This window comes from Zalophus californianus, chromosome 1, assembly GCF_009762305.2.
Source record: "Zalophus californianus isolate mZalCal1 chromosome 1, mZalCal1.pri.v2, whole genome shotgun sequence".
Taxonomy (NCBI): Eukaryota; Metazoa; Chordata; class Mammalia; order Carnivora; family Otariidae; genus Zalophus; species Zalophus californianus.
In genome coordinates, this window is record NC_045595.1 from 13,133,387 (window position 1) to 13,147,884 (window position 14,498).

At 52.1% G+C, this 14,498-nt stretch overlaps 2 protein-coding genes across 2 annotated transcripts; both read right to left on the bottom strand.

Annotated features, from left to right (window-relative positions):
- Positions 1 to 573: 573 nt before the first annotated feature.
- Positions 574 to 8,435, bottom strand: TMEM221 (transmembrane protein 221). Its single transcript, XM_027586028.2, is given in 4 exon segments — positions 574 to 2,387; positions 2,389 to 2,651; positions 5,697 to 5,782; positions 7,947 to 8,435. Coding segments are annotated over 4 exon segments (876 nt in total). The 5' UTR covers positions 8,267 to 8,435; the 3' UTR covers positions 574 to 2,180.
- A 1,576-nt stretch (positions 8,436 to 10,011) lies between these two features.
- On the bottom strand, positions 10,012 to 12,849 carry NXNL1 (nucleoredoxin like 1). Its single transcript, XM_027581943.1, has 2 exons — positions 12,524 to 12,849; positions 10,012 to 10,345 (listed from the first exon to the last, which is right to left on the bottom strand). The coding sequence occupies exons 1-2, from the start codon at positions 12,847 to 12,849 to the stop codon at positions 10,012 to 10,014; spliced, it is 660 nt and encodes a 219-aa protein (XP_027437744.1).
- Between the last annotated feature and the right edge of the window lie 1,649 nt (positions 12,850 to 14,498).

Sequence of the window (14,498 nt, forward strand, 5' to 3'; positions counted from 1 at the left end):
ACCTTTTGGCAGTTACGACTAGTGCTGCTATGAATGTGTTTGTAGAAGAATTTGTTTGAATACCTATTTTCAATTCTTTCAGGTCTCCAATTTTGCACCCGCACCCTAGTCCTGGTCCTGGGGATGAGGCTGAGGGGTCCAGCGTCTGGTTCCCCTGCCCAGTCCAGGAGAGGAGGTGCTGCTCGCTGGCAGGCAGCCGTGGTCCTTCCTCCTCGTTCTCCTTTCCCACACCCCGGAGCCCTGGGGGCCTGCCCTGTTCAGGGGATTCTCAGAAACGGCATTTCCCAGTGTTTCTCAGGAACCTGCTCTGTCCTGGAGCCCTCTGTGATGGGGTAACGAGGTTCCAGCCATCGCCACCACGTGGCCTCACTTCCTGGGCCTGTTTCCCCATCTGTAAGTGGGGTTGTCCTGAAGATTAACTGAGGCCAGGAAAGTGCCTGGCACATGCCTGCAGAACCAGGCATGTGATAAAGACGTGACATTTATTTATTTGTTTGTTTATTTATTTATTTATTTATTTAAAGTAAGTTCTATGCCCAACGTGGGACTTGAACTCACGACCCCGAGATCAAGAGTGGCACATTCTACCAACTGAGGCAGCCAGGTGCCCCGACATTTATTTTTATTTGATCTTTTTCACTGATATTTCTTATGCTCCCCAAGAACCCATGCTTACTGGGTGCCCCACATGTCAGGTGCCACGTGGGACATTCATGTGTGTCATCTCTTCCCTCCACTCCACCAGAAAGGAGGTCTGTGCAGCTTCCCGGCAGCTCTGGGAGGAGGCAGCTGAAGTCAGAGTCGGTCGGCCACTCAGGTCTGCGTGTATCGGATCAGCAGGGTCCCTGCCAGGGTCAGGCTTGGGGTATCAGCCCCCCCCAGCTGAGCGCTGGCACCTCTTTGTCCATTGGAAAGGGCCCTAGGGGGGCTTTAAGCCACTTTGTGGCTGAGCTGTCTCCTCTCCCTGGGCCTCAGAGTGCCTGTGCAGCCCAGGAAGGGACGCACTGGGAGAATTCCGGGGACATCTGTCCATTTGGGGTGAGGGTGGAGGCCAGGCTTCCCCACCCCCGGTGAAATTTATACGCATGAAGATTTATATCCATGGGTCCCCGACTAGGGTCCACAAGAAGTACACCCTTGCCCCCCACCCCATTCCTGTCACCCCACCCATTACCCCGGGCCTGGGCTTGACCACACAGCATGTTTGGATGTGGCTCAAGTGACTAAGGAGATAGCGAGGGTCAGAGTTTATTTGAGGGTTGTGTGGGATGGGAGTGGGGCTAGGGCCTCTGGAGATCCCTGGGGCTCTGAGTTATCCACTCTAAGCCTTGGCAGTTTCATGAGCCCCAGAAGGTGGCCATCAACCACCTTTTCCTGCCACAGGGGTCCAGACTGACGACAGCACAGGTGGACATGCCACTGAGGACTACTGTGCACAGGCACCTGGAATGGAGCCCTAGGAGGGGGGAACTGCTTATGTCCCCATTTTATAGACAAGGAAACTGAGACACAGAGCAGCGAAGCCTCAGCCAGGGGCCACAGCCAGAAGGCTGGGTCCAGCCCTCCAGGTGCACCTGCGGCCCCTGGGCCGCTCTGAGCTCAGCACACACAGATTTCCAAATGCTCACAGCCGGAAGAAGTTGCAGAGTCTGAGACTTGTACTGTCAGCAGCATGGAGGTTACAGAACCCTGGTTCGAATCCTGACTCTGACGCTCAGAACTGGCCATGGGACTCCTGGTGAGTCCACTGCCCACTCTGGACCTCGGTTTCCTCATCTGTGAAACGGATGGAGACATTCAGAGAACCCACTGTTTAAGCCCGACCCCTCCCCTCCTGCCTCTAACATCTGGATAGCTACATTTTCCCAGCCTCCCCTGCCTGGAGATGTGGCCATGTGACTCTGTTCTCGCCAGTGAGGTATAAGCAGGAGGGTCCCAAGACCTCCCAGGAAGATTTCCAGAAGGTTCTGAGCACCCCCTGGCCTCAGCCTTTCCCTCTGAGAGAGGAGGTGAAGCCTGGAGCCCTGGCAGCCATTTTGTGCCATGAAACCACCTTGAGGACACAAGCCAGGGATGCTGAGAAATCAAGTCATACTGCTACTGTGGCTGAGCCTGGACCTATCTTTACAGAGTCCTCTTCCTGCTGCCTGACACCAGGTCTCTATCCCTGATCCCTGGGTTCACACCAGTGTGGAGTCCTTCCCTGAGCCCCCTGGCCGGTGGCCTAGCATGCTGTGCATCTCGTGGGTGACCCCTTCCCAGTGTCCCCTGCCAACCGACAGTGTCCGGTGCATGTAGGATAAAGGCAGGCTGGTCCCCCGGCCTCCCCCCATGGCTACAGGTGCCGTAGCAGCGAACGTTGGTCTAAGGGGGCCCCCAGGTTCTGGGAAGGGATGAGTAGGGGGTCCGGTGGTGGGTACCCTGCTGGGGCGGAGCCCTGGGGCTGGCCTTGGAGACTCTAGCAGGGTGGACAGGGTCGTCTTCAAAGTGCGGTGGGGACAGTTCATGGAGGCCGCGGTGGGTGGCCCGGGCAGCTCGGAGCAGAGTGTGGGTCAGCGCCGCCACCAAGACCAGAGCACCCACTCCAAAGATGGAGGCGGCTGCTGCACCTGTCTCGATCTCAAAGAGCAGCAGGGCATAGATGGACAGTGCTGGGGAAAGAAATGGCTCTCATTTACTCAGTCAACAAACATTTGCTCCCCAAGCCCTGGGAGAGCTCTCCCAAACAGAGGGCAGTCACAGAAACCCGTACATGATAGGCACACAGCTTAACTAATCCTCTCACACCATCATCACATGCATTTACCATAAAACGGTAAATTTTACCTTGTGTGTACTTGACCACAACTAAAACAACCCGGATCTCAGGCTTCCTGAGTGCCGTGATTAACTTTCAGTGAGGTTAACAGAGGCCCCTCTCTGGCCCCAGTTTGCTGAACAAGATGGTTAGTGACCTGACCTTGAGGACCGATCTGTACTAGTTTTCTGTTGACTTGTGCAGCGCCCAGTTGGCACCATTCTTTTTGATGAGGACTGTCCTGTGCACTGTAGGATATTTAGCAGCTTCTACCCACTAGATGCAGTGGCATTCTCACACTTCCCTGTCTTGACAACCAAAAATATCTCCAGATATTGCCAGATGTCCCCTGGATCAGCAGAATCTGTTCCCATTGAGAACCACGGGTCCAGTCCCTACCCTCACCCTGATCACTAATGCAGGAGCACGGACCCACCTCTCCGGCAATCATTGATGTGTACGGTACTAGGCTTGGCCAATCAGAGCATTGCTTCCCTTAGTTGTAGTGATTGGGTGCAGAGCTATCACATGACCCAGGCCCAGCCAATCAGAGCCAGCCCTGGGACTTTAGACCGGGCTACCGGTAGGGAGGAATTTTTTTTTTTTTTTTTTTTTTTTTTTTTTTTTTTAGGGAGGAATTTTCTTACTGGAGCAGCGGGAAAATTGGTTGAAGAGAAGCCCAGAGTGGGATGGAAGCTTTCTTGGCACTTTGCTGGCTGTTTTTATGCTTTCTCCAGCTCTGTACTCTTGCTTTTAAGATGCCACACTGCATCATGTTTGACATATTGAAGTAAGGCCAAGGGGGTGCCTGGGTGGCTCCGTCGTTAAGCGTCTGTCTTTGGCTCAGGTCATGATTCCAGGTCGTGGGATCAAGCCCCCCATCGGGCTCCCTGCTCGGCGGGAAGCCTGCTTCTCCCTCTCCCTCTCCCACTGCTTGTATTCCCTCTCTCGCTGTGTCTCTCTCTGTCAAATAAATAAATAAAATCTTAAAAAAATAAAGTGGGGCCAGGGACTTTTTTTTTTTTTGCTCTAAACATTTTTGAAAAGGTTTTTTAAATTATTCTTTTGGCTCTGGCTAGCAATGAATGGATGATTGGATGATTGGCTGGATGTGCTTGGGAATTCTTGCTGAGTGAGGTCACCTAACCTCAAAAGGAATCTAAATGGGAGCTGAACAAATTCTTAATTTAACACTTAATGAGGCTGACATAGTTACCTTTTTTTTCTGTGAGTTTTCTTGTATACTAGAATGAGGATATCTTATTCTTCAAGTCTCCAACACTGTTTTTTGCCAGCCTAGGAAAAGGCTCAAGGTTGTAGGCATTATGTTGAAAGCACTTACAAATACAGGCATCTTTCCCAGAGGATAGCAGGTGAAGAGGTGAAAGAAGAGGCATCTCTGATTAACCTTGTTGTGCCCCTAGAACCAGCTGCACCTGAGGCTAACCACCCCCGATCTTTACAGATAGATGAGTCACCTCATCCACTCTTTTATTTTTTTTAATATTTTATTTATTTATTTATTTATTTGAGAGAGAGAGAGAGCACGAGAGGGGGGAGGGTCAGAGGGAGGAGCAGACTCCCCGCCGAGCAGGGAGCCCGATGTGGGACTCGATCCCGGGACTCCAGGATCATGACCTGAGCCGAAGGCAGTCGCTTAACCAACTGAGCCACCCAGGCACTCTCATCCACTCTTTTAAAAAACTCACAGCTGGGCACCTGGGTGGCTCAGTTGGTTAAGCGACTGCCTTCGGCTTAGGTCATGATGCTGGAGTCCCGGGATCGAGTCCCGCATCGGACTCCCTGCTCGGCGGGGAGTCTGCTCCTCCCTCTGACCCTCCCCCCTCTCGTGCTCTCTCTCTCTCATTCTCTCTCTCAAATAAATAAATAAAATCTTAAAAAAAAAACCTCACAGCTGGAGCATTTTATTGAGTCAAACAGCAAAAGTTATGCAGAGTTCCCTGCACTTTATATACCCATATATACCCTTATATTCCCATAATGAACCCTAGGCTCACATCTCACAAATAAATAATTTAAATATCTCTTCTAAACTTCTATTTTTCTGTTGTAGGAATGAAAAAAAGACAGTAATAGCAAATCCCTTCTTTTTCATTCAGCTGAATATTTTCTTCTTCTAGGAAAACGGGTTGTTTATAAGGGTCCCCATGGTCTATGTATGATTCAGCACTGAGTCTGCAGCATTATCAACACATTTTTCAAGATTAGAACAAAATATAAAATGTCAGGAGTCTCTCTAAAGAAACTTGATGATTTGGTTCCTTTACCGGCAAATGTGGGTGAGAGAATGTTGATCTAAGAAAAGTTATTACAGGTCAGGGAAGGGAAGACTGTGCGCTGTGTCCTTCTGGTACCCACATTATTAGTTTTTGTTTTGCTTCATGTTTGGGATTTACAACTGCATTTCTAGTTTATTTTTAAACCTAAGCCATTCTTGAGCTGGAGGTTCTGATATTTGTAACCAAACAGCTTTTTACTAAGACCAACCTGTGAAACACTATCTCCAGAAAACCACCAAGGACATGAAAACTTTTGTTCAAACCAAATGTAAGAAACTGAAGAATCAAGAATGTTCTGAAGACAATACGACTTATGGAACCCCCACTGGGGTCAGATGCCATGCATGGGCTTTCACAGGGACTAACCCAGAATCCCCTCAACAATTCTAGAAGGCAGGGATGTATGCATCCCACTGTACTGATGAGGAAACCTAGACACAGTGGGAATCTGCCCAAGGTCCCAGAGCACGAAAGTGTCAGAGCCGAGAGTCGAACACAGGCAGACTGGCTCTGGAGAGCTGACTTCAGTTATGGGGTCATTACCCCCGGCCACCCCCGCCCAGGGCTCTACACCCCATATTCTATTCCCCAACACGCACCTGCTAAGTAGACAGAGACCCCACAGCAGAAAAGGCCAAGGGCCACGTGTCTGAGGAGGCGGCAGTCATAGAGAAACCAGTCAGACCTGGGAGGAAGTGGGGCAGGAAGAAAACGGGTTCAGGGGGTGAAGCTGGTGGGGGAAGGCCATGGAGGAGAGGGAGGGAGAGTGGTCCAGCTTTGGGGGACCTGAGATCTATGTGAGGACCCATCCATCCATCCATCCATCTCTCCATCTACCCCCTCATCCATCCTTCCAGGTAAATGTCCACTACCATTTACCATCTACCCATCCCCATCTATTATTCAACCATACAGCCATCCATCCATTTAACTGGGACCTATTAATCCATCTAATCACTTATTTAAACAGCCACCATCCATCCATCCATTCATTTGCCATTCACCACCCACGCATCCATCCATCCATCCATCCATTCATCCTTCACCCACCCATCCATCCATCGTCCATCTCCCATTCACCATCCATTGATCCAACCAACTATCCATCTGTCCATTCATCCATCCCTCATTCGCCACTCATCCATCCACCACCCTTCCCCGCTCTCCCATGACCCACCCATATACATCAGTCCATTCAAACATCCAACATTCATGAAGCAGCTATTATGCACAGACACTTGCTAGACACCTGACTTCCATTATTTTACAGACCATAAGCTTATTTGGGAAATGAGGAAACCAGGGGTAACTTGTTATCAGAGATGATAGAAAGAGATTCCCAAGAGCTGAGACTGATTGAGGACTTGGTTTTGAGCCTGGCACCATGCTAAGTGCTTCTGTTGTGTGCACTCTCCCTTCCCCATTCCTGAAAGCTTAGGAAACGGAGGCTCTGAGAGCTTCCATTATCACTCACCTCCCACCGGTGCAGTGGAAGTGTCCTCCTCCCTCATCTCCCCACCATCTGCCCTCCTGGCCCCTTTTTTCCATGGTGGCTGGAGGGGGTTATTCCAAACTGAAGTCAGATCATGCCCCTCCTTTCTCATAACTCTTTCAGGCAGAGTAAACCCCAAGATCTTCACCACAGCACAAGGAGCCCTGCATGGTCCTGTTCCTGATTTCCCTGCCCCTATCTCCCTCATGTCTCCCTCTGGCCACACCCATCACCTCGACCTCCCTCTAACACCCCAAGCTCATTCCTGCCCCAGGGCCTTTTCACGTGGTGTTCCCCCTGCCTGGATCACAGTCCTCCAGATCTTCTGCCTCCTTTCCTCCTTCAAGTCTCCAACTCAAGCCTCTGCTGATGGTCCCATCTCAACCCCCCACCCTGGCATCACCCCATTTTCTTCCTTTCCCAGCATTCATTCTCACTTGACATTACAGTCTTGTCTGTATTGTCTACCCCATGAGGGCAGGTCTGGGTCCGCCTGGTTTCTGCTGTGTCCTCTACTCCCAGTGCTGGGCTCAGCCCTCTGCAGGCACCCAACACATATTTGTTGACTGACCCACCAGTGCATTTCAACACCCCTTGAGCTATGGAATGGATAATGCACACTTTAGGTGGGATCTACTCCAGTGGTGGGAGTTCCCATCCGTTCTAATCCATGGCATCCTGGACCCTGATTCTGGCTCTTCCCCCCCCCCCCCCCACCGCCCCCAGCATCCTGGAGGGAAACACTGGGAAGGTTCCTCCCAGCATTCCCTGCCCCCTGACACCTGCCTCCCAGGTAACCATGTTCCTGGTGAGCCCAGGTGCCTGAGGAAGGAAGCCCACCCAGCGCCAGAGCACAGGCTCTGGCTCTACCAGAAGCAAGTTCAGATCTCGTCCACCCGCTTCCAAACCCGGCAGCCTAGAGAGATCAGCCTCCCCTGTGTGAGGCACAGTTACAAAAGGAGGTCGCAACATCAGCCGCGCAGGGACCGCGCGGGCCTTCACTGGGCGAGTCCACAGAACGAGAGAAGCGCGTAAAGCTTAAGGGTTCCCTCAATGACAAGCGCTATCAACACGGAGGCCAGCCGCCCCTGGGTCCTCTGTGACCGCAGTTTCCACCTCTGTAAAATGGAGGGTGCAGCAGTCGGTGCACCTGCTGCAAATTTTCAACTAATATAGGATGTAGGGAGGAAGGGATGATAGAAGGAGTGGGGGATGGAGAGAAGGGAGGAAGGGAGGACCGGATGGAAGAAAGGAAGAGGGGAAGCTCTCCCCCAGCCTGAGGCCCCGAGAGGCGCAGCGGCTCGCCTGGGCTCGCCCAGCCCCCAGCCGGGCCTCGGGGCGGAGGGGCCTGTCCTACCTGCCGGGGCCGGGCCCCCGCGCCAGCTCGGCGCCCAGGTGGCCGCAGAGCGCGGCGAGCAGAAGGCAGGTGAGGCCCAACACCAGGGCGAGCGCGGCGAGCGCGGCGGCCAGCGGCAGCAGCGCCCCGGCCGCGTCCTCGGGCAGCCCGGGGCCGGCACCCAGCTCGGGGCCGAGCCCGTCGGCGCGCAGTCCCCGCAACTCCGCTCGGCCCGCCTGCAGCTGGAACAGCAGCTGCGCTCCCAGCGCCGCCAGCACAGCCGCGGGGATGCCCAGCAGGGTCATCGCGGCCAGCACCCGGCCGCCGTACGACCGGGCCATAGCGGGGGTCTTCGGGCCGGGGTAAGGGGGCGGGCAGTCGAGGAATAGAAGAGATTGTAACGGGGCAGGGGAGTTGGGCGGGCGTCCAAGGGCTCCCAGAAGTTCCGGAGAGGGCGGGACGGCAAGAGGTGTCTGAAAGTTGGGAGGCCGTAGAGGGATTGGTGTGCGGATCGCGGTGGGGACGAGGAAACTCCGCGAAAACTTGGGACAAAGTCTTCTCCTCCCTCCGGGGACCCAGCGGGCGCCCCCTCCCGGCCTCCAGGTCCTGGCCGGGCGGGGCCGGCGCGGGGCGGGGCGAAGAAGGGACCGAGGCCGCCCCAAGAGCCGCAAGGGCTCGGCGGCCGGATCCAGGGAGCCCCGCAAGCCCCTAAACTCATTAAAGCGACCCCCACACCACCCACTGCCCTAAGCACCTGTTTCATTGTTAAAAAAAAAAAAAGGAAACTTGAACGAATTTCTAAATAATTCATTTTGATATTCGGTCTCTTACCTGCGGACTTTGCAACTGGCTGCGATTTCCCTTCCGTTCGACCTTCTTTCAAGGCTTTGCAGAAACGTCGCCTCCTGGACGAGATCCTTTTGGGGCCCCCGCTTGAGGAGGCACTCCTGTCTTTTGCCGTTGGGCTTTGTTCTTCCCATGGCCGGTTTTCTATTATTATTTATTTATTTTTAATTTAAAAAATTGAGGTGACATTTACATGACATGAAAGAAACCATTCTGAAGTGAACAATTCAGTGGCATTTAGTACATACACAGTGTTGTACCAACAGCATCTCTGTCTAGTTCCGGAACATTTTCATCATCCTTAAAGGAGACCCCATTCCCCATGAGCAGTCACTCCCCACTCCCCCTCCCCCAAGCCCTGGCAACCACTGATCTGCTTTCTGTCTCTGGATTTGCCTGTTCTGGACATTTTATATAAATGGAGGCAGACACTATGTGACTTTCTGTGTCCAGTTTCTTTCACTGAGCCCAATGTTTTTGAGGTTCATCCATGTTGTACCGTGTATCAGTTGTTCATTCCTTTTAATGGCTGAATAGCATCCCACTGTATGGATGGAACACATTTTATTTATGCATTTGTCTATTGAGGGGCATTTGGGGTTTTTCCACCTTTTAGCTGTTGTGAATAGTGTTGCTAGAACACGCACACACAGTTATTTGTTTAAGTCCCTATTTCTTTTGGATTTATACCTCGGAGTAGAATTGCTGGTAATTATGGTCATTATGTATTTAACTTATTGAGGAACCCCACCCTGCTTTCCACAGCAACTGCACCCTTTTACTTCCCACCAGCAATGCTGGACGGTTCCACTTTCTTCACTTCCCTGCTAACACTTGTTATGTGCTGGGTTTTGATTACAGCCATCCTACTGGGTGAGAAGTGGGATCTCACGGTGCTTTTGATTTGCATTTCCTTAATGGCTAATGATGCTGAGCATCTTTTCGTGTGCTTGCTGGTCGTTTGTGGATCTTCTTTGGAGAAATGCCTCTTCAGGTCCTTTTCTTAGTTTTGACTGGGTTGCCTGTCTTCTTGTTCACCCCCACCCCCACTCCGCAGCACTTTGCATCTCCTGAAGCCCCGCTGTTTAGTCCGAGGCCCCCGTGCTGGGGGGGGTGGCGCTGCTCCCCGACGCTAGGACGTCTGCCTCAAGTGTCCCCTGCTGTGTCCCCTTAGTGTCTGGGGCGGCACTCTTCGGGAGGTTGCAGCACAGAATCCCCACGCGCATCCTCCCCGCAGGGGTCAGAACAGCTCCCCGGCGCCGCCGCCCTCCGCCCCGCCCTCCCCCTCGGGCGGGCTCCCGCCCCCGGGGCCGCGTTTGCCCCGGGCCGCCCGGTCCACGCGGTACTTGCAGCGGCGCAGCGGCTCGGTAAGGCTCCGCGGCGCGGGGTCGTCCAGGTCCTCGGGCTGCAGGAAGCTGCGGTCCAGCAGCTCCGCCGCCTCCTGCCAGTTGGCGAAGCAGGCGGGGCCCAGGCGCCGGATCTCGTCGGTGGCGTCGCGGGTGAGCACGTCCCCGCCCGGCTTGAGCACCACGACAGCCGGCAGGCGCTCCACGGAGAACCGGCGCCCGAGGTCCCTGCGGGGCGGGCGCGGCAGGCCGGTCGGAAGCCGGTCGGAAGCCGGTCCCTGATCCCGAGCTGGGGAGCCACACATCCCTCCTCCCAGGACTTACTGGGCGCCTTCTGTGTGCACTGTGTGCTCTGGGGGCTCCCAGGGACCAGGCCAGGCCGCAGTGGCCTCTGCGCTGTGTTTCCAATACCTCAGACATGCTACCATTTCATATATTTATTATATTATATTATATTTTATATATTATATATCACATCACAACATGCACTATGTGGGACATACTTATACTAAAAATGTATACTGGGGCGCCTGGGTGGTTGAGTTGGTTAGGCATGTGTCTGCCTTCGGCTCAGGTCATGATCCCAGGGTCCTGGGATGGAGCCCCGCGTGGGGCTCTCTGCTCAGCGGGGAGCCTGCTTCTCCCTCTCCCCCTGCCTGCCACTCTGCCTACTTGTGAGCCCTCTCTCCCCCTCTCTGTCAAATAAAGAAATAAAATCTTTAAAAAAATTAAAAAAAAATACCAAAAAATTATTCATTGTTGATGCGAAATTTGTTTTTAACTGGGCAGCCTGTGTTTTATCTGGGAACCGTGAGCGCGCGCGCGCGCGTGTGTGTGTGTGTGTGTGTGTGTGTGTGTGTGTGTGGAGGGGGGGGGAGGAGGGGGGTGAGGAGAAGGGGGTGGGGAATCGCTCACTCTCCGTCCAGACACCTAACCTAGCCTGAGTGAAGGCTTTGTCGAGAGGGTCCTGCCTCAAACGAGGTCAGCAGGTCCGAGTTTGGCTCTGATGCCTTCACAGCTTCATTCTGCCCTGGGAAGGGAAATGTTACCAGTTTGCAGGAAAGATCCCCCTCAGCGGCAGAGAGGGCAGAAGGAGTGAGCAAGTGTCCAAACTCTGATAATGCTGGGTGCAGAATGAAGGTCTCTAGAAACTTCCAACGTGTGGAGCAAAATGAACGAAATCAGTAAAGTGTCAGAAAGCCTGCGACTCACTTTCAAACGGCTCCGTGCAAGCTCCCAATGTGTGTAGATAAAGCAAATATGGCAAAATGTTAACGATTGCTCTGGGTTTCATTGCATGCTTTTTCCAGCTTGTGGGATCTTGGACATTTTTCATAATGCAAAGTTCGAGTTTAAAAAGAAGGAAAGCCGGGGCGTCTGGCTGGCTTAGTTGGAGGAGCGTGTGACTCTTGATCTCAGGGTTGTGAGTTTGAGCCCCATGTTGGGTGTAGAGATTACTTAAAAATAAAATCTAGGGGCGCCTGGGTGGCTCAGTTGGTTAAGGGGCTGCCTTCGGCTCAGGTCATGATCCTAGGGTCCTGGGATCGAGCCCTGCATCGGGCTCCCTGCTCAGTGGGGAGCCTGCTCCTCCCTCTGCCTCTGCCTCTACCCCTGCTTGTGCTCTCTCTGTCAAATAAAGAAAATCTTAAAAAAAAAAAACTAAAAACTTTAAAAAAATAAATAAAAAGAAGGGACGCCTTACTTCGGAAAAGGGGAAGGTCCTAAGATAGCCACGAGCTGTAGTTTTGCTTATTGGGCAGCTGGGTGCAAAGCTCGAATCTACCCACCTCTCTCTCAGCTCCAAGGCCCTCCTCACTGGCTCCCAGCTACTCTGAGGATCGCATCCACTCCCGTTAAGATGGGGTTTGTGGCGCTGCTCCACACGATGCTTGCAGACCTCTCCCATTTGGTATTACTTACAGTTCCCTGAACTGGCTGTCTTTCTCTGATGGCCTCCCAGACTTTATCTGTGCTGTGCCCTCTGCCTGGAAACCCTTCCCTCTCCTCACTCTTTCCTATCCTCCCTGGCCTTGGGGTCTCTCTTTAAAGCCACTTCCTCAGGGAAGCATCCCCTGACCCCAAACCTCAGCAAGGTCTCCCCATTATATTTCCACATGGCATCCTTCTTGGTCCTCTGGACCATCACTGCAGTTTCTTATTATATATTTGTTTGAGTCTTTGTGTCACGTCTGTCTCCCCAACTAGATTGTAAGCTCCTTGGGAGCTAAATAGAAATGAGCATATGCACCCCCCTGGATGGCCCCCTCCCCACCCCGTCTGGGTATTGACGGGCACACAGGACGTGCTTATCAATTCCAGATGGAACAGAGGCAACAATAAACAAACCTTTCAGCAGAAATAGCTCCTCCTCCAGGAAGCCCTCCCTCACCTCTTCTCCCACCTCACCTTCTCAGGTCATCCTCGAAGGGCAGGAAGAGCCACTTCTTCGGCATGTCCCTAAGGAACAGATCCTGTTGCTCCTCCGTGGGATCCTGGGACACGTACACCAGAGCCAGCTGGGCTGCCCGCAGCACGTAGAACTCATCTGTGAGCTTCACGAAGAAGTCCCTGAGGATAGGCGCGAAGGCTTGGCACTGCGGGCAGGACCCAGAGCCAAAGAAGAGCAGCACCAGCCGGTTCTCCAGCCTGCGGCTGAGCTCAGCCTCCGTGTCCAGCTCGTCCTGGTCGCTGTTGTTGCGAATCAGGACGTGGCCGGAGAACAGGGAGGCCATGGCAGCCCTGGCTGAGAGCTGGGGACACGGCCGAGGGACTTTGTGTGGCCCTGGGCCTGCTGGCTGGCTGCTGGTCTGGGATTAGGTATCTTTAGGAGGCCGGTTTAGGACCTCACTAATCTGCCTAAACTGCGGCCTGATTCTGTGCTGCCTCCGAGGGTAGGGGCAGGCTGCCGATGGGCTCCTTCTCTGGAGACAGCTAGAAATCCATTAAGAAAAAGCACAGGATTGCAAAGGAAAACAGTCATCCTGACATATGGGTGTGAAAATATTTTATTAAGTTGTGATGTAAAATATATGTGCTTCCTCACGAATTGAATGGGTTAAGTAATCTTGATTCACCAGGGCTCTACAAATGATTGTGACTTCTATTGTGATAAGTGGTATTTTGAGATGCCTGCCTGCAATGGCCAGGATGTGATGTGAAATTATCTTTAATTTCCACAGAAGACAAAGTCACAGGGCTGGCTGATACCTGCTTTGACAGGACATGAAAAACATGCTACATTCCAGTTAGAAGTGTAAAAATTAATAATGGGAAACTTGCTAAAAGGGAGATGGGAGGCCAGAAGGGGGAGATCTCACCATACTACTCCCAGTCAATTACAGGAAGAAAGATCAATTTCAGAGCTTCAGTAGAAGAATCCACAGGAAAGAATGATCAGTTCCAACTCCCAACAGAAAAAGAGGGACATTGCATCTCCTACAATAAGTCAACTACCCCTGCAACTCAGCCAATTAACCATCATCACCCTGAGCTGCTTTTCTCCAGTGGACTCTCCTTCAAAACAACCCCTCCCAACTTCCTCCCTTCTTCTCCATAGAATAACGTTCATCTTCTTTGTTGAAATAGCCTATGGTTTTTGCTGTAGTTTGCTTCTCCCGAATCACAATTTTCTACTATTTCCAAACAAAATCTGTTTTTGCTAGCAAACTTTATTTTTGAGGTCAATAGAAGTTAATGAAAATAAATCTGTGGGTTGTTTTTTTTTTCCTCCACCCTCCTGAATTCAGTTGGGACAGCCCACCTTAAGATCCCTTTGTAAGGATGAAAATCGTGGCCACAGTACTTTGCAGCCCCTTCTCATCAAGAGATGGAGACTAGTTCCCCTTTCCTTGGATCTAGGCTGGCTTCATGACTTGCTTGAACAAGAGAATGTGGTGCGAGGTGTGAGTTTGGAGGATGAGTCTTATCCTCGCTTCCCATTTTCATTCTCTTGGAAGGCTGCCTCCAGAGGCCCCAGGTAAGGAAGCTGATCTAGCCCAGGGGTTGACAAAGCTTTTCTATAAAGAGCCAGGTAGTAAATACTTTTGGATTTGTGGGCCATAGGGTCTCTTGCAACTTCGAATTCTGCCACTGTCTTGCAAAAGTGGCTTTGAACGATATGTAAATGGATTTATGTGTCTGGCTTCCAATAAAGCTCTATTTACAGACACTGAAGTTTGAATTTCATAGAATTTTTGCGTATCATAAAATATTACTCTGTTTGATTTTCTTCAACCATTCCAAAATGTAAAAACCATTCTCAGCTTCTGGCAAGCCAGATTTGGCTGGTGAGTTGAAGTTTGCAGACCCCTGTTCCAGCCTATTGGATAAGAGGCCACACGGAGTTCTTGACCTTAAAATTAAAATGGTCAATTATTTTACC

Bases quoted from the DNA above. Each gene is read 5' to 3' on its own strand.
- NXNL1 (XM_027581943.1), bottom strand. From the start codon at position 12,849: ATGGCCTCCCTGTTCTCCGGCCACGTCCTGATTCGCAACAACAGCGAC. The intron at 10,346-12,523 runs GTGAGGTGGGAG...CCCGCCCCGCAG, and splicing joins TTCGAGGATGACCTGAGAAG to GGACCTCGGGCGCCGGTTCT.